The sequence below is a fragment of the Labrus mixtus genome, chromosome 13, assembly GCF_963584025.1.
Source record: "Labrus mixtus chromosome 13, fLabMix1.1, whole genome shotgun sequence".
Lineage (NCBI taxonomy): Eukaryota > Metazoa > Chordata > Actinopteri > Labriformes > Labridae > Labrus > Labrus mixtus.
Window position 1 is genome coordinate 26,498,413 of NC_083624.1, and position 22,083 is coordinate 26,520,495.

At 38.8% G+C, this 22,083-nt stretch overlaps 2 protein-coding genes across 6 annotated transcripts in view; both read right to left on the minus strand.

Annotated features, from left to right (window-relative positions):
- Nucleotides 1-7,375, minus strand: part of atf2 (activating transcription factor 2) — a 19,128-nt gene extending 11,753 nt beyond the window's left edge. The window contains exons 1-7 of one of the 4 annotated variants that reach the window (XM_061054485.1): nucleotides 7,012-7,374; nucleotides 6,290-6,362; nucleotides 5,365-5,461; nucleotides 5,159-5,277; nucleotides 4,939-5,067; nucleotides 4,359-4,537; nucleotides 3,151-3,265 (exon numbers count right to left, since the gene is read on the minus strand). In XM_061054485.1, the coding sequence (XP_060910468.1) occupies nucleotides 3,151-3,265; nucleotides 4,359-4,537; nucleotides 4,939-5,067; nucleotides 5,159-5,277; nucleotides 5,365-5,461; nucleotides 6,290-6,337 (687 nt within the window). In that variant the 5' untranslated portion in view covers nucleotides 6,338-6,362; nucleotides 7,012-7,374. Of the gene's footprint in view, nucleotides 1-3,150; nucleotides 3,266-4,358; nucleotides 4,538-4,938; nucleotides 5,068-5,158; nucleotides 5,278-5,364; nucleotides 5,462-6,289; nucleotides 6,363-6,944; nucleotides 6,968-7,011 lie in introns of those variants that run through there. The other 3 variants (XM_061054482.1, XM_061054483.1, XM_061054486.1) reach the window with 3 other exon arrangements.
- A 349-nt stretch (nucleotides 7,376-7,724) lies between these two features.
- On the minus strand, nucleotides 7,725-10,210 carry atp5mc3a (ATP synthase membrane subunit c locus 3a). Of its 2 annotated transcripts, none has more exons than XM_061054487.1 (5): nucleotides 10,072-10,210; nucleotides 9,775-9,871; nucleotides 8,888-8,962; nucleotides 8,396-8,586; nucleotides 7,725-8,291 (listed from the first exon to the last, which is right to left on the minus strand). In XM_061054487.1, the coding sequence occupies exons 2-5, from the start codon at nucleotides 9,811-9,813 to the stop codon at nucleotides 8,177-8,179; spliced, it is 420 nt and encodes a 139-aa protein (XP_060910470.1). In that variant the 5' UTR covers nucleotides 9,814-9,871; nucleotides 10,072-10,210; the 3' UTR covers nucleotides 7,725-8,176. The 2 variants fall into 2 exon arrangements, with proteins under 2 accessions (XP_060910470.1, XP_060910471.1); XM_061054488.1 differs by having other exon boundaries at nucleotides 9,984-10,113.
- Nucleotides 10,211-22,083: the final 11,873 nt, after the last annotated feature.

The following is a 22,083-nucleotide window of genomic DNA, read 5'->3' on the forward strand; positions in this document are numbered from 1 at the left end:
ACACACACACACACACACACACACACACACACACACACACACACACACACACACACACACACACACACGGCGGGCTCTCGGTTTCCTCATATCTCAGCCTCATTAGGTTGGATAGCCTGTTATTTTGTGGAGGCAGCGCCACATGGAGATGCAGAGTGCACGCTAATGAACCTCTGCCTGCCTGCGTGAGAGCATATGGACAGGGAAGCTGAAGAGAGGATGGAGAGACACAAGTCGGAAGGCCAGAGCCAGGCCTCCTCTCGCTGCAACTGACAATGAGAAAGAGAGAGAGAGGGAGGGAGAGAGAGAGGGGAAGGGGGGAGAAGATGATCGAGGGAAAGAGAGGCCCACTGGTGGCTCACGTTCTCCATCTACTTTTGCCCTCCTTTACTTGTCACCAGCGTTCCCAGTCCCTACAGATTTTGGAAAGAAGAGGGTTTTTTCCCCTGCTGTGCCGCTAACAGGAGATAATCATCTGCTGCTCACTGTTCCACACAGACAATCAGGACTTTACACGACAAGCTTCCACATGGGGGAGATCAGAACAACACCAACAGGACCTTCATTTACAACTAATTTCCAATATTAGACACTGTCATGGGCGGCAGTTGTAATTGGTTTGCAAAACATAGCAGCAGCATCATCTATCTACTCTGCTAGAAATCAAGAGTGTTGATTCTAATTGTACAAGGACAAATAGCAGCACAGGATCCTGGAGCCTGCTGAGACTTAGCCAAACACTGTGTCTTTGCCACAGTTGTACTCCAAAACTCCATTATTTCGATCAACCTCCAAAGCTTTGCATTGGCTGCCAAATCGGAGGAACCAAAGTCATAAATAGTCCCTCTGTCCAAGTAGTCTGAAGGAAATATGTGGTAGTAATGTCACTGCTGCAGCAGTGTAGTCTGAATGTCATTTCACATGGGCTTTAATTTTCTTTTAGATCACTCAGTACTGAGGCCGCAGCAATCTGGTTTCAGAGCCAATCATAGTACCAGTTCAGCCATCACATTGGTGTCAAATGATATAAAACTAGCACCATTGTGCTGCTCTTTTTATAGATTTGTCAAAAGCTTTTGATACGGTCGATCATCACCTTCTTTTAAAGAAATTAGATGCTATTGGGTTGGATGGAAATGCATGTGCCTGGTTTCAGAATTATTTGTTTGACAGGCGTCATTGTGTTAAGCTAGGTCATGCTAAATCTGAATTTTTGTTCATTAATAGAGGTGTGCCACAAGGTTCAATCTTGGGTCCCATGCTCTTCACTATTTATGTTAATGGAATTGTTTCTTCTTTGAATGGCTGTCATGCCCATCTCTATGCAGACGACACTATTTTGTATTGTACTGCAGATTCTGTACAGTTGGCCATCAAGAACGTGCAACTTTTAATTCTGTCCAAGAATATCTCATTAGCCAAAAACTGCTACTTAATGAGATTAAAACAAAATTTATGCTATTCTCGAGAGCCAAAAATATTGATTACGAGAGTGTACGCATAACTTCTTTAAATGGCTCAGACATCGAGAGAGTAAATGAGTATAGATATCTTGGCATGTGGCTCGATGAGGAACTCACTTTTAAGTTCCATGTAAAAACTCTTGTCTCCAAGTTGCAACAGAAAATTGGCTTTTTGTACAGAAACAAATCAAGTTTTCCGTTATCGTGCGGAAAAAGAATAATTGAAGCTGTGTTCTTGTCAGTGATGGATTACGGCGATGTCATTTATAGACATGCTGCAGCTTCAACTCTGAAGCCTCTGGATGCCGTGTATCACTCCGCCCGTCAGGTTTATAACTGGTGATAGATTTGACACTCATCACTGTGACCTGTATGAGAGGGTTGGTTGGCCTTCTCTTTTATATATCTTTGAGGCTCTTATTGGAAAACTTCCACCTTACATCACAGACCTGTTGGAGTGGAATACGGGTGCCTACATGACCCGTTCTTCTGATTGGCTCGTTCTAAAAGTCCCTTGAGCTTTTACTCTGAACTCGGTAAATCTGCATTTTCTTTTGATGCCCCAAATTTGTGGAACGCCCTCCAGCAAACTCTAAGGATCGGAGTTCTTCCCTCTCTTCCAGAGTTTAGGAATTTGATTTAGAAGAACTTTGTTTCAAATTGTAACTGTTTTAAATGATCTCAGTGATTTTTGTCACAGATTCTGAGTGTTTGTTGTGTTTTTGCTTGTTTTACTGTGCTTGTAATCTCGACGGCATTGGAAATGAGGGAAACCTCAGTGTCTTTTCGAGAATAAACAAAGGTTTGAAATGAAATGAAAAATGTAATTCACATGAACATTCATCATTTTAAATATGACTCAGAAAATGTTGACTTGTGCTCATTAGAGCATGCAGTAACTCCACACAGTCCAGCAGTTTTGTTATTTTGCACACAGGACTACAACAATAATCTCTGTTACTCGACTGGAGGAGAAATACTCATTAGGTAGTTCTCTGTTGACCTTGAGCACAGCAATCATTGAACAATAACACCTCATGGTTTCTTCAGTGGTAACTCTGGAGTACGGCATGTTGATACAGATTAACATTTACAATTTTAACTGGATATGGAAGGATCTAAAGGAAGATCATAGAGTAAAAATAATGATCAAAGAAGCTACGTAGTCTGAAGGGTTTTTTATGCTTGTAAGTGAAGTACATACAAGCTTCCATAAGTTTGAGCTACTCATTCAGAACTCGGATATCTGGTATAAAGAGAGACACTTCACTTAGGAGCTTTGTCAAAGGAATGGAAGTTAAAGATCTGACACTAAATTTGGAGATTTTGAAGCCTTAAGCTTATTTTTATAGGCCAATATTAATGAGGTGCTATCATTAAATATAAAAGAACTTAATCATCACATTTAAATTTTAAGTGTCAAACTCTATCTGCTCTTGAAGATCATGTGCTATGATTGAACAGCTAATAAGTACACCTTGATGTAAAAGTGTGCAGTGAACAAAAGCTGAATAACTAATGTTCATGTTAAAGACTTCTCCATTAGTAGAGTGAGCGGTTCGCTGAATGCATCAACACTTCTGATGTTCTAAGACAGTCACCAAATGATCAGATTAATCATCAGTATGTCACATTTCAAAATTCACCTTTAAACTCATACAAACTGAAAAACAACATTATGACTCACAGGGATCGCAGTCGGGATATGTACACTTGAGCTTGTTATTGATGCAGGTATGGCGACCGGCACGGTCTGACCATTAGGCAGCTGTAAGAGCACAGGGAAGGTGCCAGACACTGGGCTGAGGGGGACAGAAAACACATTCCAGTGAGGAAAACAACAAAGAACTTTGTGAATAATGCTAAAAACAGTGTTACAAATCAGAGACGGGTATGGATACAGATACAGATACACAAACATCATGTCATATCAGGCATCAGAACTTGTGGAAATAAAGGATAACTAAAACAAAAGCCAACTCAAAATACACCTGTTGTGTAAAAAGTTGCACTATAACTAGAACACACATTTGTTGTCATATTAAAACCCCATAAGTGACATCAGTGTTACCCAGATATGGACTTTTGGTTTGCTCAAACACATTGGTGTTCAAACATGAATACAAAGTTTTATCTGAAATAAATCTTAACTGTGAAGATGTTTTTTTTCCCATCTACTCTGAAGGGAACATTTTGTATTATCTACTGGTTCCTTTTACTTTACATTGGGGAGTTTTTGGGGTCTTTAAAAAAACATTTTATAAACCAGCTTTTGGTCAGACAAGATGACCTGTAGAGATGTTTGCTGTAATCAGATAACATTAGATTTGACACATCTGATATAAACTTACATGCAAGCCGGTTAGTTACTTACAAGTGTTCATCACTATTTTCTTTTTTTTAGTAAGAAATGTTAGAAGTATGAATTGTGTGGGATGCAGCATAATTGCAGCTGTGGATTTGTTCCAGACTTAAATGATAATGACCGTTTATAATGGATATTTTACATGTATGAAAAAATCATCTGGTAAACTCTGGAAATCTGGTGCTTTACTGTACCAGTTTATATTTCTTTTTACTTGAGTCAACCGTCTCTGAAGCTCAAACAAAAGGAAGTATCTAGGACTATAAATACCAGCAACACTAAACCATGCCATCATTTTGACAAAGATAGATTTTGAAGAATCACTTAAGCATATTTTAACTGGAGCGGCAAGTCCATATCTGAGTAATGCTGATGTTGATCATGAAAAAATTACTGAGGAGTGCAAAAACAAAAACAAGCACATGCCTTGTGAAAATATGAGCTCACAACGACAAAACGGCACAAATATAAATGATCAAAAAGAAGAGATGACTATGTTTTTTATTAAATGGACATTTTGAGTTACTTACACTATAGGCCTATTAGTGGATGGGACTTGGGTAATAACAGAGCTAGATGTTGGTGATGGGAGCGCTTGCTGTATTACAACACTAGCCTCTGTGGTTGCTAGAAGTACATTGGGAACTTGGAGGGATGCAGGATGGACTATAGTGGATGTTGGCAGTGAGGCTGGCTGCAAAGATATTTCCTGAAAACATCATACAAAACCTTAGCTGCAGGAATTGTTTAGTGAACAAGAGACTTAACGTATCATGTTAAAATGATGGCCAGATATCACTGTATTCTACTAAAAAAAAAATCAGGAGATTTACAAGTAGAGAAGAAAAGATAACTAAGTCATCTAACATCTCCACTGAGTTTCTATTCATAACAGTTTTTGTGCAGCACTGTTAGTATCATTTTACAGCATGATCCACAAGTAACATCTTCAAGTCACATTACAACAAGCAAATTATCTGATCCATTACTAAATTCATATTCATGCCATTAAAACTTAAATTACAGATTAATTTATAAAGAGAGAGAGTCCACTTTTTAAACTCTGTGATTACTATAAATATCAGAAACATTTAACTCAAAAGGCATTACCTTGTCATCACTCGTGGTAGATTCAGGGTGAGGCAGAGGGCTGTCTCGATGTGCCTCCATTGCTGTTGGCACCTCAATTTTGTTGTTGCGTATGATAGGCGTTGCAAGAGGCGACAAGTCCAACGGTAACTAGAAAAATAAGAATAGATTTTCTCCATAAGATGCTAACTATGTCACAAAGAAAAATAAGATCTTCTGTAGACAGGGATTTTACAACAACCTTTTTAATTTCATCTTCTGTTGCTTTTTTGAAGTCATGGTCGAACGGACTAGCAAGTTCATTGAAGAGTCCAACCTCCTCACAATTCTTCAAAAAGCGAGTAGGTGTTGGGGTTTGGTCTGCAGCAGAGGGAAATCTTTAGTACGTAGACTGTGATGGGGAGTATAGCATTAACATCAACACATGTAAACTTCAGGAGTGCTCACCAGCAATGATAACAGTGTCTGTCCTTGCTGGACCAAATTTCAGTGTCATCTCATGTTTGTGTTTGTGGACAGCCAAGTGGTCCTCATTTGTAAACCTCTGTGAACAGTCAAAGAAGGTTAAGACTCAGAGACAGAACGATGAGATACGATCAGCTTCAATCTCTCTACTACAAAAACACAACATCATTTTCTCAGTGAATTTTAAGATTTAGTTGCAGGGCTGCTGCTGACAAAAACATTGAAAAGTCCTTTTTTTTTTTTAAATTTGATGACTTGTCCTCGGATTTGATGACTCACTACATCACTTTTTAAAGCCAAGAAAAATGTAACATTTGCATTAATAAAAAAAGAAATTGAATATCAGGCGGAGAGATGTATTTACAGTCATGTAGGGCCACTCAAGAATTTGAAGATGTCATGAAATAAATAAATTAATGACAAAAACAATAAGAAACATTTTCTAGTGTTTTGTAGCAGTCCCCTTTAGAAGTCCAGTTCTGCCATTTCCATTTCAAGATTTAAAAAAACGTTATCACATTGTGACAGAAAATGATATTTGGTTAGAGGCTCGAACATTAAAAAACATTAATACCATTAACCTTATGTAAAATAATACCATGAGTAATAAGTAATAATACAATCTACATCACTGAAGCGCAAAGTCAACTGAGTCTTGCATTGTTACATATAATTAAAGCCCTGTCTTCTTGAGGGTCCCTGTGTTGAAATCCAGCTGTAACATTTTTCCTATGTGAAATTCAAACTTTGATCAGTGCCATCTGGTCTCTGGATCTCCGTACAGTATATAAATCTGCCAGCCATGGTGTGCTGTGATCATTGTAACTCAAGGGAATCTGGAGGTTTATTTCAGGGTAGTTTGCGCACTAACTTGGGGCATAATAAACGTTAAGAAGAGATGACTTACCTGTCCACACCCAGGAGCAGTACATTGAAAAGGTTTATCATCACTCATATTAAGGGATTCCTAGTATGTCACCCTAAAATAAAACAGGAAAAAGCACAGGAAACAAAATTCTAAATCAGACCAATAACTGCCTGATCAATAAGGACTAAGTGTACTTTAATATCAGGACTTTTGGTCCTTAAAGAGGTAGAATAAAACAATGTGACAATAGGAGCAGAAAACGTCAATTGGCTTACATTGAACACATTTGTAAGAAATGTATGTAGTAGCACTGTAAATATCCTGATAAACTGCAGCTGGAGGTGTGGACAAAGCATGTGGCTGATGGGCGGTTGCTTGTGTTGTTTACATCACGGTATCAAAATAAAAGCCGCTCAGTTCTCGTTTGGTTTGTTTTGGTCCGAACACGCAGATGAGCGTTATCCTTCACTGACCCTTAAACTGCTTTATGTGTTTTAAATATTGATAATTATTATGAGAAAGCTCCGCAGAAAACCTGCACCGTTATGACACACAGCGAGCATCTGTTCAGAATAACGTTAGCCTGCGTTAACATACAACCGGCGCCATGTTTGGACCTAAATATCACTTTAAACACAGATGGCAACGTTTATTTTGAGGCCGTTTAATTGTACTTATAAACATCACACTATACCCGACAGATATCAAGCATTTTACGACGGCTTATTATCCATTCGCTATCAGTTTCTGTGGTTACTTACCCCTCAGCCACAACCCTTGATTTCCAAAATCCCACGTCTGTACCAAACTGTCGCGATAGCACCATATGCATTTCCGCATACGTCACTTACAACTCGAGGAAGGATGGTCGAATCGGATTTGTTTTTAGGCAAGTTAACAGCAAGTAAAATACACCTTTTCAAACATTTAAATGCTCTGATTTAACTAATATCTAATAGTTTACAAGCTTTACCTTAAATATTTCAGACGCTCAAAATGTTTAAATTTCATTACTGTTCAAAGTCTTGTACCTCATTCACCCTCGTTTTCTAAAATATTTGCATCACGTCTTCAGGGTTAATTTAGTCACTATGAACAATATGTGGATTAGACTAGATTGATTCACTTTGTATAGATTTTAAACTGTCAACTTCACACTACTTCTGGTGAGCATTTCCTTTTTGTTAGTATCAAGGCTTAATTTAAGAGTCCAGGTATGAAACATTTTAATTTCATTATGTTTAACAGGCTGTAGTGTTTTTCTCTAGTCAATGAAACTTGAGATTCTAAAAACTGGTCTCTCAAAAGCTTACAGCGACACTCAATTCCAGATTTTCTAAAACAAGACCAAACCAAAGATCATTTTTTTGCCGCTTTGGAGTCGCTGGAAAAGGGAAATGTTGGGCATTTCTGTCCGATATCTGTTAGGACTATCAGTTGTGTCATTCAAAAAAGTCATAACCCAGCATATAGGTCAATTAAATCGTCTATATTTATTCAATGCCATTTACAAAAGCAAGCGCTGACTTGCTGCCTAATTACAGTACTAATGAACTGCAGTCGAACAAATAATTCCTTAAGGTGGACCCCAAAAAGCTTGCATGTGATGCTCTGAGAAAAGAATGCTGATTTATGGCAGGCATTAGCAGCTGCTTCACAGGAAAGATGACATTCATGAAACCTGACTGCTTTCTTTTGATTGCATGATACTCCAGACAAAAGGTTCCGCCATTGTTAAATAGTCAAATACATGTATTTTAATTACGTAATTTCTTACATTTGTACAATACATGTTTTGCTTACTTTGACAGCGTCTGAAAGACTTGAAAATGTACATTTCCATGACAGCAACACGGAACAATTTTGGTAGCCACAATAAAATATGTAGTCACATCTGTAATGAAAGTGTTGTTTTACAGCAGAGTTTTACATAGCAAACAGGATAAGGAAAGCAACCATCAGACAGAACAGTCCCATAGCTTCAGACAGGGCGAATCCCAGGATGGCATATGAGAACAGCTGCTGCTTCAGAGATGGGTTCCTGCAAACAAGGTCAAAATGTTAATGCATCAATGAAAGCACGAACAGGGAAAACAACAACCAAGTAATTCAGTATTTTATGTCTGCACGTCTGTGAGAACCAACCTAGCATATCCGATAATGAGACTGCCAAACACTGTCCCAATACCAGCTCCGGATCCAGCTACTCCAACTGTGGCAGCACCAGCTCCGATGAACTTGGCAGCAGTGTCAATATCCCTGCTGACAGCACTGGTCTGGAAGCCCCTCAGTGTGAGCTGGTTGAGAGGGCTCTGTGACATCACAGCAGCACCGCTCTGTAGCCAGAAGAGGAAAAAAAACAGTAAATACCACCTTTAGAATCATGGCATATGGAAAATGCAGGTGGCTAACAAGGTCTATTAGTAAAAGGAATTACTCAAAACCAGAAACTTTGTTACAGTTTTCCAAATCATTCAAAGTCTCAAATTTGTCTTTTTTTTTGGCTGTCTGGAATACTACTGACACACCGTCACACTAAGGACAACACAGTAAACGGCTAGAGCCAATTAGTCAACATTACAGACAAATTACAGGCAGATTGGTAATAGAGATTTTGAGACCTTTATGTCTCCTTACCTCTGTTGTGATGTCAGGCCTGGACAGCACAGAGGCAGACAGGGGTCTGTAAAGAGCCCGGGAACCAGCACGGACCTGCAGCAACATCACAGATAAAAAGCACAAATTTGGATGCATCCAAACTCAATCAGAAAATGACACACATTGATGGTAACTGTCCCCATCTTGCAGACAGTAAGAAAGTGGAAGGCACCTTGAATGTCACTTTGTCATCAGTGTTATTCAATGCTGTGCAAACGCAGGATGACCTGTGGCCTTTAATGCTCTACCAATACTGCCTGTGCTGTCAAAGTCATTCATGGTGAGCTGAAGGTTTATTAGTCCTTAGAACTTGAAACTACAGAAAAAACATCACTAGCAAGCTTTAGGAACAAACTACCCTCTTGTAGTTTAAAGTGGTTAGCTTGCAAGAGCCATTAGATACAGAAATATGACCTTGGAGAGTGACTAACAACTTATGTTAACAAAAATATTAAATCAAACAATTCAAAGAAGGACCAAATTACCAAAGTGTATCAATGTGGCAGCCCTGTGAGGGGGATTTCAAGTGAACTCTGCACTAAATTCGGCTAATGCAGGCTAGACATGACCTTAGCTAACTACCTCATATGAAAATGTCAGCTAAGAGCTAAAGGAAATGGCAGGGATGCAGTTTTTTTAAGACATTTTAGATGCACTGCAGTCGTGAACGATGCACTTACATGGCAACCATTTATAGTTTGTTATTTTGTGTTTTAGCATTAGCTAGTTAGCCTGTTGGCCTACACTGCAGATACCCTTGCCAGTCAGATACAGTCAAGTTCAATCAGAGGCCCATCCGATTTACGGTTCCTAATAAGAAAGACTGAAATCCAATGCACCAAAACACAACGATGAAATAAACTCACCAGAGCCGGCGTGGAGACGAATTTTGCACAGGCGTACATTTTCTGCTTCAGGTAGTTTTAACAAGTTTGGTCAAATCTGGATGAAGCCCGGGTCTCTCTGAGGAAGTTAGACCGGAGAGAATTAAGGTCAAACGGGTGTAAAAATGCTCTACAGAGAAAATAAAGGCATTCACGTGTACATTCAAATCCATTCTGCATGCTATCCTCACTTGTGCGATGCAATGTGAAGTTAGAAGAGAGGATGAAAAGGGATTTCTAAGGATATGCTTCTCATTCAAACTGCCATTACACACTTACCGACTGCAGAGGTCGAACCACAGTGGAAGAGTGCGCATGCGCGATGTGATGTATGTAGAGGATTTAGAGGCCCGGATGATGACAAGGGAAGGTCATTTCACGGAAACTTTATTGAACACGATCACGTTGACAACGTTCATTCACAAAACGAATTGTTCTTTGTTTAATGGCTGGGTTTATTAGTTGGTTCATTCTTATTGTATCAAAATTGATTAAAGAACGATGCAAGTTGATTTTCATAAAAATAATGCAGAAATTGGCAGCTCATGTTGATCTGAGCTGTTGGTAACCCGGAAGAAACAAAGTCAAATGGAATATTATATAAAAAAAATCATATTAAATATCAAAAAACAATGAATTGATCCGGTCTGATTAAAATAATTACAGTGTAGACACAGCTTGAATTAGTTTCATGGTTTTTTTTTCGGCACGATTATGGACACTCTAATTTTAGATGATTTCTGGAAGCCATAAAAAAAATAAAAGTGACCCAAAGCCATGACAATGGCCCAAAACAAATCAGTATTTAGTACAGTTTGAATCTGCCAACTACAGATCCCAGAAGCTTTAGGACCTCATTAATCCTTTTTTGAATGATGACTATCAGTTTTTAAACATTCCTACCTTACGTAGAAAAGTAATGACTTTTGGGCTTAGTGTCACAAACAGGGATGGATTGATGGACATTATATGCTCATTTTATGGACTGTTTTAATAATATCAAAAATAAATGAATATCACCAACCTAAATTCCTTTTTTGCAATCTATGTATCTTATATTGTGATTTAGCAGGGCATGTTTTCCAGCAAATGAACAATTAATCAAACTAACACAAATCATCTGCTACACAATAAATCTCTTACCTCTGAGGCTCGTGATTGTCTCAAACCCTGGGGAAGGTTCGTAATCCTGCTCTGAGCCCAAGTGCACCAGCACCTAAAATAGCTCCACAGAGGTTTCAAACGAGACCCCTGCAGGTTCACATTCAATGGACTGTTTGTTCTGAACAGGATGTCTGTTTCCACGGAAAACAGGCTATGTTTTAGAGAAAGGTGTTTTTAAACACCTTTAGCATTTTAGCATTGTAGCATTTTACTGTGCAGTCACTGATATACATGAAGTCTGTGGTTTCAATATTTTATAGTTTAATGTAGAACTGGAACAAACCAACACATAAATATACTAAAAATAATAATTTTGCATTCACAATAAAATGCAGTTTTAAATCTGAAAAGATCATTCTCAACATTCAAAATGTTTAAAGGTTGAATGAAATGTCAAACATCTAAAACTTCTGGGGCTTTTTTTTATGTATGTATAGATTAGATCATTATAAAAACATAATATACTACAAAAAAGGATAATTACAAAACAAATTCTTATAAGAATTTGTTTTGTGAATAAAGTGTATCTGTATAGTTGTCAACATTAACCAGTTCTTCAAATGTAACTTAACATTTACTAACAGTCTTTAATTCAGGACCGATTTTAGGGTACTTTAACATAACATTATACTTCCACTCGGCTAATTTACAAAGGAATATATTACTATTTTACTTTTGTCTCAACGTCTGTATGTTCAATTACATTTCAGTTTGTGATATTGAATTTCAACTTTCTGATAAAAAATAAAAGATGCTGTGTTTGTTAGGGCAGTTTTTCTGAGCATTGCACTTTGTGGTAAAGCTACTATTACTTTGTAAGGCTTTGAAAACCACTTTCAATGTGACCATTAACTCAACCATTCTTTTATTATGCTTTACATAGAATTAGACTGTAACAATGTTTTTACAAATATGGACATTCTTATCTGCAACATTGCCTTGGGGCCAAAACAATCATACAACATGTAGAAAAAACAAAATCTGCAAATTATTTGAGGTTTTGTTTTCATAACCAAAACTATTTTAGAACCTTGTGTTATCACACTGGAAGAGTGATAATGACACTGACATCTTTTTTCATATATCAAAACTGTAGTTTGCATTTCCTGTTTGAAAGGTATTCTGGATGTTATGGCTGACCCCAGCACAGAATAAGGCTCTGTCATTTAAACTGTCTACATGTTGTAGAGAAACAGAATTTCCACTTTGATTTCAAAAATAGTTTTTCCCCTCAAAAGAAAACCGGCCTGCCACAGTCCATCACTATCACCTGTTGTGGTGTGAATTTAACTCTGCGCCCGGAGGGACTGATGGCTCTGCCTCTCAACGGCTGACGGTGGAGCTGTAGGCTACCAGCACCAGGTGGATTTGTAATCGTGATGAATGACTCCACAGCAGCTGGTCTGTGATGGAGAGGTAATGAGCACAGGGACTCTTCAGGCTGGCTTTAAGGGAGGAATGTCCCACTGACTCCTCAGGTATGATCTTTTCAGTTTTACAGCCAACACAAAGCCACACACTCCTGACCTGAGCAAAAACAGACACAGATCAGGTATTCACCAGAAAATACTGAGGACTGCTTCTGATAGTGATAGATCTTATGTATTGAAAAGAAACGGAACAGCTGAACACAAGTTAATCTACTATTCTGTTTGATTCTTTTTTTATTCCATCACATCTATCCTATGTTATCATTTGTTACATACTATTCCATTATATCACATTTCATTTTAGTGGCCATTCTTGCATTCCACTTGCTCTTTTCTACTCTGTTCTACATGATTATTTTAACTATATTTATATTGTTCTATTCTGTTGTATTATCATTGTTTCTGTTTGGCCTCATTCTATTCTAATTTGTTCAGTTCACTTCTTAGACATCCTATTCTATTATCTCCACTTCTATATGATTTGTTCTACTCTGATCAGTTGTAATCTCTTCTACCATGATCTGTAGCTTTCTGTTCTATGCTGCTTTGTTACATTATTCGTTTTCATAATGAAATAACTCTTAATAACTCTTCTTCCTTGTCACTCTCCAGCTGTAATGTATTCTTTTTAAACATACTGTTGTTTTTTTGTTCCATTCTGTTCGATTCTGGTTTTTGTTGTGTTCCATTCTATTCGATTGTTTTCTGCTCTGTCAAGTTCTGCTCTCTTCTTTTTTTGTAGCAGTGGTCTGAAGTAATTTTTTTAAAGGCCAGTTTGAGCTCACGAAAAAAGCTTAAATGACATTGTTCAAACTAAACTTATTTATCCTAACATGCAACTTTGTCTCACCTCAAGAACAGTTTTAGAGTAAATTCTCAAACCGTTTAATCCTTATTATACTGAGTAAATCCAGAATAGCTTGAAAATTGCTTTTAGCAATCAAGGTCATTTCACTGAAGGTCCAGCAGAGGGTGCTATCAGGTCTAATGTGACATTACCTTTTGTTGCCAGGGTCATGGTAACTGCATCAGAGAATTAGACTGCTTAACAACACTGTTGTACAATTTAGAGGCAGATTAATCAGAGCAGAATATTTTGTTAATGTGAGTAACTATTTCATTGATAAAATGTTAAATATTATTTGTATGATAGTTTACACTGGTTTGGTCTCGATCTCTTAATCTTCCATTGTGCTTTGTTAGTGCACTAAGAGAGATAGTTAAAAGCCAGACTATTAAATGACAAATCTTTGTTTTATTTCACATAGCTGATATTGTATTGCTGTTTCTGAATATGTGAAATGTTGGAATGTATTGTAGGCCCACATGTTTTCAGCCACTTATAGGTCAGAGCTAACCGCATGATAAAACATGAAGATTTACAATATATTAATTGTGAGACGGCACATATCAAAGTGGCCGTTAACTACCTGAGGTCAATGTCATACTGTCTAATTAACCGGGCAGCGGCTGTGTGGTCCTACACGGCTGTGGAAGGTGGAGAGAGCAGCCGATCTCTCACACATACATACACACACACACACACCCTCACACACACACACCACCCTTTACCCACCTCTTACTTCCTCCCATTCAGAGGCACGCACGCACTGGCTGTCTGAGTTCTTGCATAGAACACTGAGACATTCCATTTGCATGCCCACCCCATCAAGCTGGATGCACTCAGACTGGTAATAAAAGGCATTGACCCCCTTAACCTTTATGAATTACAATTTGTGCCTGCAGCACGTCCTGTCAGAGGCCTCAGAAAAGCAGGCACCTCAGCCAGGGTGTGTGCGTGTTGTTTTGCAGTTGTTAAGGAGAGGGGAAAAGGTTTTTACAGCTCCTCGTCGGAGCTCCTGACAAGCAGGGAGGAGGCGGTCTGACAGGAGAAGCAGGGTAGGGAGGGACTGCGGCGCCGCTGATGGCTCCATGCTAATCTCCATTCCTGGATGCTGCTGCACGAAAACTACTGAGACTCCCTTTTCTTTGTCAGGACCGAGGATACACAGCCTGGAGGACTACAGTTCATCTGCCTTCTTCCGCTGATTTCTTACTCTCCCAAACATCACAGAAGGCAGCTCATAATCCTCAAAGTATTAATTAAAGTAGATAATAATCAAACAGGCTCTCATGGAAACATCTGGCTGGGCTTTCATTCCAAGTTGTTTGAGTAAAAAGAAAAAATACCAACACAAGCGTTTGTAAATCTGATGTGAGGACCATAATAACTCCAACAACAAAACTCACAAACTTGTTGACTTTCTTTGTAATATAAATTAACGAAGACGGCATGAACAGATAACATTTTCCTCCACTCTCTTTACCCCAGTACATATTTATAATCTTTACGTACATCTTCAAGACGGGGGAGTTAAGTCCACTTTTAACTCAATGAGTTAATTCAAAGTAAAGCTTTATGTCTAAGGGAGTCTCATTCATGACAAAGCCTCTTTGGTTAATAAAAATGTGAAATGTATTTCACAAATGACTCACACAAAACAGATGACACTAACTTCTGTGTGTTCCAGAACATGTTCTTGAATTAAACCTGGTCTTTAGATATAATGGTAGTCCTGATACATGGGGTCCTGATGAAAAATATACTGTACATAGGTTTAAGAGCAAGTTTATTATTAGTAATTACAACAGTAAAATCTGAGTCCAGGGGACAGAAGAATCTGTAGGGGTCAGGGCTAAAAGACATTTACAGTTTATCTGTTGTTTAGCAGTCGTCCTTTGAGGTCCTTGTGGAGTTCAACACATGTAAAGTCTGCTTAAGACTCTTATAACACGTGAGTTACATCTGCATCCCTCTCTAATATATCATGTGATTCTGAAACGGCAAGTGTTTCAAAGTTTAGGAACTGAAAATAACTTTTTGCTGATAAACTATGTTTTACACGTTTTGGTCTTGGTGATTTTCTGAGTTTCAGAGGCAATATGTAGCACAGGTAATCAGGAGAAAAGCTTTTTCTAACATGCAAGAGATCTATCTAAACTGGGTGGGAGTTGATAATAACAACAGTATTATCATACACCACTTGCAGCTTTATTCCCTGAGCAAACTGCAGAACAAGTGGAATGTCATGTGAAAACAGAATCCAGGTCACTTTATTAAACATACCTGAGTTCTTTAACCTGAGTGGCTCAAACAGAAAACCTGAGATCCCTTTTTTTCCCTGATCTTTTAAGCTGATGTTCCAATAATCCTCAATAGGAGTAGACATGGGGGGGGGGGGGGGGTTCTCTTATATGGCGGGAAATCATCTCACAGAAATGCAATGCCTTTCTTATCTCTGAAAGATTTAAAGGACATTAGCATGCACCAAATTGATTTTTTTAACAAATCCATAATAACACTGATCTTTGTGCTGCTGGTGAGCCGAGCAGTTGGAAGTGGTCTAAGAAATGCTGAGGCTTGCAGAATCATTAGTCTTTATCCAGACTCTTTTTTTGTGCTAAGTCTCTAACACCGCGATATCCTATCCTATTACCTATGTAAAGACATGCTCAGAGAAATCCTGTTTAATATTTCTGTAACAAAAGCATCGCAAAGCCAATATGTACTGGAGTTTGAATAAAGTGGAAGCTGACATTGTGCTCTAACTGAGCTTTATTCCCCTCTCCTGCCTCTGTTTAACATCAGGAAATTCAGGCGGCGACTGTGTGAACAGGAGCGTGGCTGACAGGGGCAGCCGTGCGATGATTGGTTTACGGATCTGCGCTTTTTTTCTGGTGACTTCAAGGTCACTAAGATTTACAATCAAACGGCTTATGACATTTTAGTAAAAGCCACCCAGAGCTGACGACAGGAGAAGAAAACATGCTTGACCTCATACTGTGATCCATTACCAGGATGCACTGTTGTCTGTTTTTATTAGAACACCTAACAGAGATTTGCAGGATAGTTTTAGCAGACAGAAGGTTGTTAAGGACGGCATATGGCGGGTTGGATTTGATCGACAGACAGTATATGGTGAACATACTATTGTATATTAGAAGCACCAGATAAAGTGCGGTAACACACTTCCACACAAAAGAGCAATTAAATAAGATATAAAGGCCAATCTGTAATAGGAGTGTGCTGCCCCTTGTTGAATTATTAGTGCCCTATACTTACTGTGTCCTGTCTCGTTTGGTTTATTTTAGTTGTAGCTCCTAAGTAAAATGAGCTTTTATTGAAGTAGCAATAAAGAACACAAAATGTGTGTACCTGAATTTGTAGGTAACAACAAAACGACGTATTAAAATAATGATTGGTTTGTAAAATGTAGCTTATTTTCCATCGACATGTCGCTCTTGAGTTTAATTTAAAACCCCCCAAAAAAATCCCTATACATGAAAATAATAGCTGCATTCTTTGTTTCAATCATCAACAACATTTCATTGCCAACCCTGGACTTGTTAGTCATAAGCTGATACTCAAGGCATGTTTACTTAGCACTCATATGGAACACTGTTGATTTTTTATAGGGCACATATGGCTGCATTTTATTGTGTTCAATTAAAGCGCTTTAAAACAGGATTAACTTTTTCGAAGCGGCAATCCATTATATAACGTCTCCTTACTCAGGAGATGTTCAGCGCGCACGCCTGCTGCAAATGTCTCCCAAGCAGCGTTCACAGATTGGGGTGTCAAATATGAGGCTGTCACAGCGATATTTAGTGGAAGAGCCCCTTCCTGCTTTTAATGGGCCGACCTACAGCCCAGTTCAGAGAGCTAATAAAGGCAGTCTGGTGGAGGTCCTGGAGCTGCACAATGTCACTCACAGATCCCCAACTCAGCAAGATCCGGAATGCTCAATTAGTTGCTTTTATAGGCCCCATTAATATGCATTAACTCGCCCTCTCTCTCTCTCTTTCTCTCCAGTGTATGAGTTCAGACAAACAGTCGCTGCTGGCAGCATATCAGCTAGGTAACACATTGTTTTTTAAACTTTTCTGAAACATATTGGATTTGAAGGAGCAGAATTAAGATACAGTCAATTCATTGGAAAATGCAGTGTGAGTACTCGAGTGTTCTCATGTACAGATCTGATGTGTTATACTTTACTGGATTAAATATACTTTAAACTTCTACTACACCTCATTCCAGAGGGACACATTTAAGATCTGGAAAGTTAATCAATTAATCCATCGAACGAAGAAAGAATTATTTTGCTGCTCGTTTGGTAAAACTTTCATCGTTTCAAAGCACACCCCCTAAAGTTTTGGACTTTAGTTTAGAAAACACTGAGACATGATATGGTAGTTCAGCTCTTTAAAACGATGACTTCTTCACATTCATTTGAAAGCTTCGGTAGGTAGTTATCTGTATGTTATGAAACATTACAACATGTCAATCACTAAGTCCTTGTTATTCTTAACCGTTTGATACTATAAGTACATATAGTTTGGTCATTTTAAAGTGTAATTTTGTATCTGGACACCTCCTCCACCACAGTCAATATCCATTTTAAAACGTGAAATGAATATTCAGACCTTGAGCTCCAGTGGAAAAACCCCAGAAACATCACACAAAACACAACACAGCAGTTATAGGGAAGCACAACATTTACATAAAACATTTACATATGATCACTGAGCCTGCCTCGGCTCCGCTCCTGAACCAAGACAACAGATAGCTCAGCACAGAAACCAACACAATCTGGTACCACTCCTCCCACACAGTAAAGTGATCTGGCACACAGCAAGCTGAATCAATCATGGCACTTTATTATCCTGTCACTAGTCTGCTTCCTGCACGGGTGTTTACCCTGTCCATGGCCCTGCAATTGTGGCTGTTCAGTGTACATTAAGACAGACATAATTGAGATTGTGGGCGGCCGAAAGTGCAGGGCTCAACCTGTTGTCGTTAATCTGTCATATTGTGGAGAGTCACAGCAGCAGTGACCTATAGGAGGCATGGCTGATGGCGCTTTGTTGTTCATGGCAAAGGGCCTCACCTATTTTAAGTTTATTGGTTTGCCACCAACGGAGAGCCCGACGTGTAATCTGTAGCCCAACCTCTGACTTCAAGTTCTTTGCTGTGCTGCTAATCCATGGTAGGTATTTGATGATGAGTAAGGACTCTGTTAAAACTCGTCACCTCGATTATATGGTGGTTTTCATGATTTGAGTGATTAAGAATCAGACTGTTTCTAGTATTAACGCTCTATGATAAGTTTTTTTTTTTTTTTTAAACAGCTGAGGGAGCACCAGTGTCCAGCATTTAAAAAAGCATTATACGGCTTTTTGTAAAATTCTAAATTATAAAGGCAATCAATTTGAATTAATTGGTAAGCCTCCAGGTAGCAGCAGATTCTTTATAAATTACATGACTGATGGAAATTTGCCTTCACAATTTATATAAATTAAAGCTCTGGAAAAGCATTTTAAAAAATAACAAGACACAAATGAAAGCAATCTTACTGGTGGAAAAGGTGCTTTTTACAATCACACAACATATTAGAAATAATGACTAAATCTCGCCTCAGCGGCCTGTTATTAATTACCTGGCAAATAGGAGCTGTCTGTTTTCAGACTGGGGGTAGAGTGGTGGTGAGAGATCACCAAAGAAAATTAATCAGCAATCAAAGTGCATTTCTATCATCATAATTCTGATGTTCAGCATCACCTTTACTGGAATGGCTCGCAACCAATCCCACGTTATATTAAGTGGCTCAATTTGCTGCTGCTCATATTTTATGCTTATGTTGCATTACAGCAGTGTCATGCATGTATCTGCATCCTTTTCATTTCTGCTCGTTGCGACGTGATTTATCAGACGTGAAAATATGAGAACGCTGTGATGAAAATGAAAGAGATAGTTAAAGACAACGTAGCTCCTAAAGAGAGATCTGTTCTATGTATGTGTAAAGCAGCATGATATTTTAACACCATATTAACACAGCAGCAACAACACTAAGCCTCCTGCAAGATGTTTTTTTTTTTTCACACATCATGTATACGTTTTATCAAACCCTGAAAAATCACAAATCAGTTCAATCTCACAGAGGATGTAAGTATCTGGCTCTGTGTCTTTAGAGTGTGGCTTCTTTTATAGCAAGGAGTGGGGGGGGGGTGTTATATCAGCCTGGAGACCCATAAGTTATGAAATGTCAGGATCCTATGCATTCTAATTGAGTGTGGAACAGTTAATGGCTGTGGAAATTCAGCCACTTGACGTCTTATTCCCCTGTGTGCCGTTTCGCAGCCGAGCCCATGAGCCTCAATTAAATGGCAAAATGGGCCCATTCTTGAAAATAACAACAATAAAAACACAAGCCTATACGGCAATAATATCAGGTCTCACCTTGAATCAACAATGGTCACAGCTTGCAAATGACTAAACGGAGACACCGGGGTTAGAGCGCACAGAGGGGGGCGATACAACCTTGATATGGGAATATACCTGGGCTCGACTTACATTTTAGTCATTATGGGTTAATCGTTTAGGCCATGAAATAGTACCAAAACAGTTAATATTCTCATTTGTAAAAACTAATTTTAGCTCAATATAAAGGAAGCTGACATTTAAATGTGGAAATCAACAAGTTAGTATCCAGTTTAGCTTTACATTCAACTTAATTAAATGATAATCACAATCATTTCTGTACATGGACTCGTTTTTTTCAGCTCCTTAGTGTACATACGAACCCTATATTGATCTCTGTTTTGAAGGGATTAATAAAAAGAAAAGGTACTACTTTATCTTTAAGCTGACCTACAACTCGGTGTGTCCACTGTACCCACAGGACACAGCACACGCTTTCAGACACAGGTCTACATTTCCTGCTAAACTAGATCATGTCCCAGAATATACCCCCCAGCCCCCCTTCTTAAAACTCAAAGTTACCTGTGGGTTCCTGAGTAAAACTTTTAAAAATCCAGAATCAATAAAGCCTAAACCTTTTCCCATTTTCAGCAGATGTCTGCAATCTATAAATACACATGGAGCATGTCCTATTAAATCCTGCGATATGGTGAATGGATAAATATTGACCCAATCCTGATTGGAGTGGATTTTTTTCACACCCTTGCTTATTGTTTTTATGACTCTTTGACTTTTACCTCTTTACTGTTTCACTGACTTCCCACAACAAACAATAGCTTTTCAATAATTCAATTTATAGCTCGCCATAAATGGAATTCAAAGGACAATGCTGTTGCAAATGAACACGGACGACGCTTTTGGCTCCAGCAACACTGCCAGAGGAAAGAGAGGATATTTATTTTATGGTTGCTTCACATTCCCATTAAAAGGAGGAAGCTACATTTCCGAGCGTGTGGTGTAAATGTAATATACAGAGTTAAAAAGAGACAGATGGTAGAGTGAAACTCTCATGTGGCAAAGCTGTGCACTGGTACCACTGCAGCCAGCGCCAATGTTGAAAAATACTCCCAACACCATCCAAGGCCAGATTAGATCTATTAATACATGTTCATGTGTGTCCATCACATGCCCGTTTACACACATGTTCAAGCAGGCGGTCTGATCCTCATCCACACGAGGCAACACCTTATTCATCAGTTACAGTTAGAGCCGAAACACAGAGAATTTATATAAGGGAATGGATCTAAGACACAAACACAGAAATGAATTACCCTCCTATTTATTTATCCAGGCCTCTCTGTCAATCACAGCAATAATCAGAACTAACTCATTCAAATTTTGAGAAAATGAAGCATGCATTCCGCCCAATTTTCAATTTGGAAGTGGCAACTATGGCCATGATGAATGTGTGAATAGTCCATCTTCCTCCTCTCATTTCTCCTAACCTTTCCTGACAGCTTAGATATTGCCTACCTGGTAATTTGCTCAACAATAATTGTTACTGTGAGATTTCCCCCCCCAGCCTTTAACAAGGATTCTTAACACCCTCTGTAGGTGACAAAATGCAATTACAAACACAAGTGCCCCATCGTGACGGGTCATCAGCAGCTGCCACCTCCATTCCCCAACCCCAACTGGTGTCATTAATGGAAAAACAAAAGATATGCAGACAGATTCTGCAAACATTTGCCGCGAATAAAACATTAATTAAAAGATATGAAGCTGTTTTATTGATTAACAACATCAGTGATTAAAGTGTACGGCTGACATTTTTTTCCACGCTTGCTGTTTTGTTTCCTCTCAGAGATCATTTATTTGTCGTGTGGCCCTGTTTATTGATAAGCGTGTTTGATGAATGCAGATGCGGCTGTTTGGAGAGTGGGCGTGCTGATGGAGCGATCATATTGTGCAAAAACACCAGGCTCGGGCAAGAACAGCTGTTGCCGCTCCATCCACTGGGACGCCATGTTTCACCAGCATCCCGAGTGCACATGCAGGCGCGCTGCTGTAAAACTGCAACCGACATACTCGCAGCGTTCTAACAACTCTATGAATTTTATGACACATCACCACAGCTCTCAGATCTCTGTCCAGCACTAAAACCTTAATTGTGGGACTAATTGCTACGGCTATATTCATCTCTGTGGTAATCCTTTGGTGATTACATTTTGTGTTCAATACCAGGCTTATCCTTTAATTAAAAGGATTATTAACCTTTAAAATAGAGCCATGTGGGATTAAACCCTGAACTGTAAGTGTCAAAAGCTTTTTTACACAAAAAAAAAAAAAAAACAAGCTTGGAAAGCGGTGCATCATTTCAATCATAATCAGGAGACTGTGGGCTGGTCAGAAGGCTCATAGCTGCACTTTAAGTTAGCC

Bases quoted from the DNA above. Each gene is read 5' to 3' on its own strand.
- atp5mc3a (XM_061054487.1), bottom strand. From the start codon at position 9,813: ATGTACGCCTGTGCAAAATTCGTCTCCACGCCGGCTCTG. The intron at 8,963-9,774 runs GTGAGTTTATTT...ATGTTGCTGCAG, and splicing joins TCGTCTCCACGCCGGCTCTG to GTCCGTGCTGGTTCCCGGGC. The intron at 8,587-8,887 runs GTAAGGAGACAT...TTCTGGCTACAG, and splicing joins GGCCTGACATCACAACAGAG to AGCGGTGCTGCTGTGATGTC.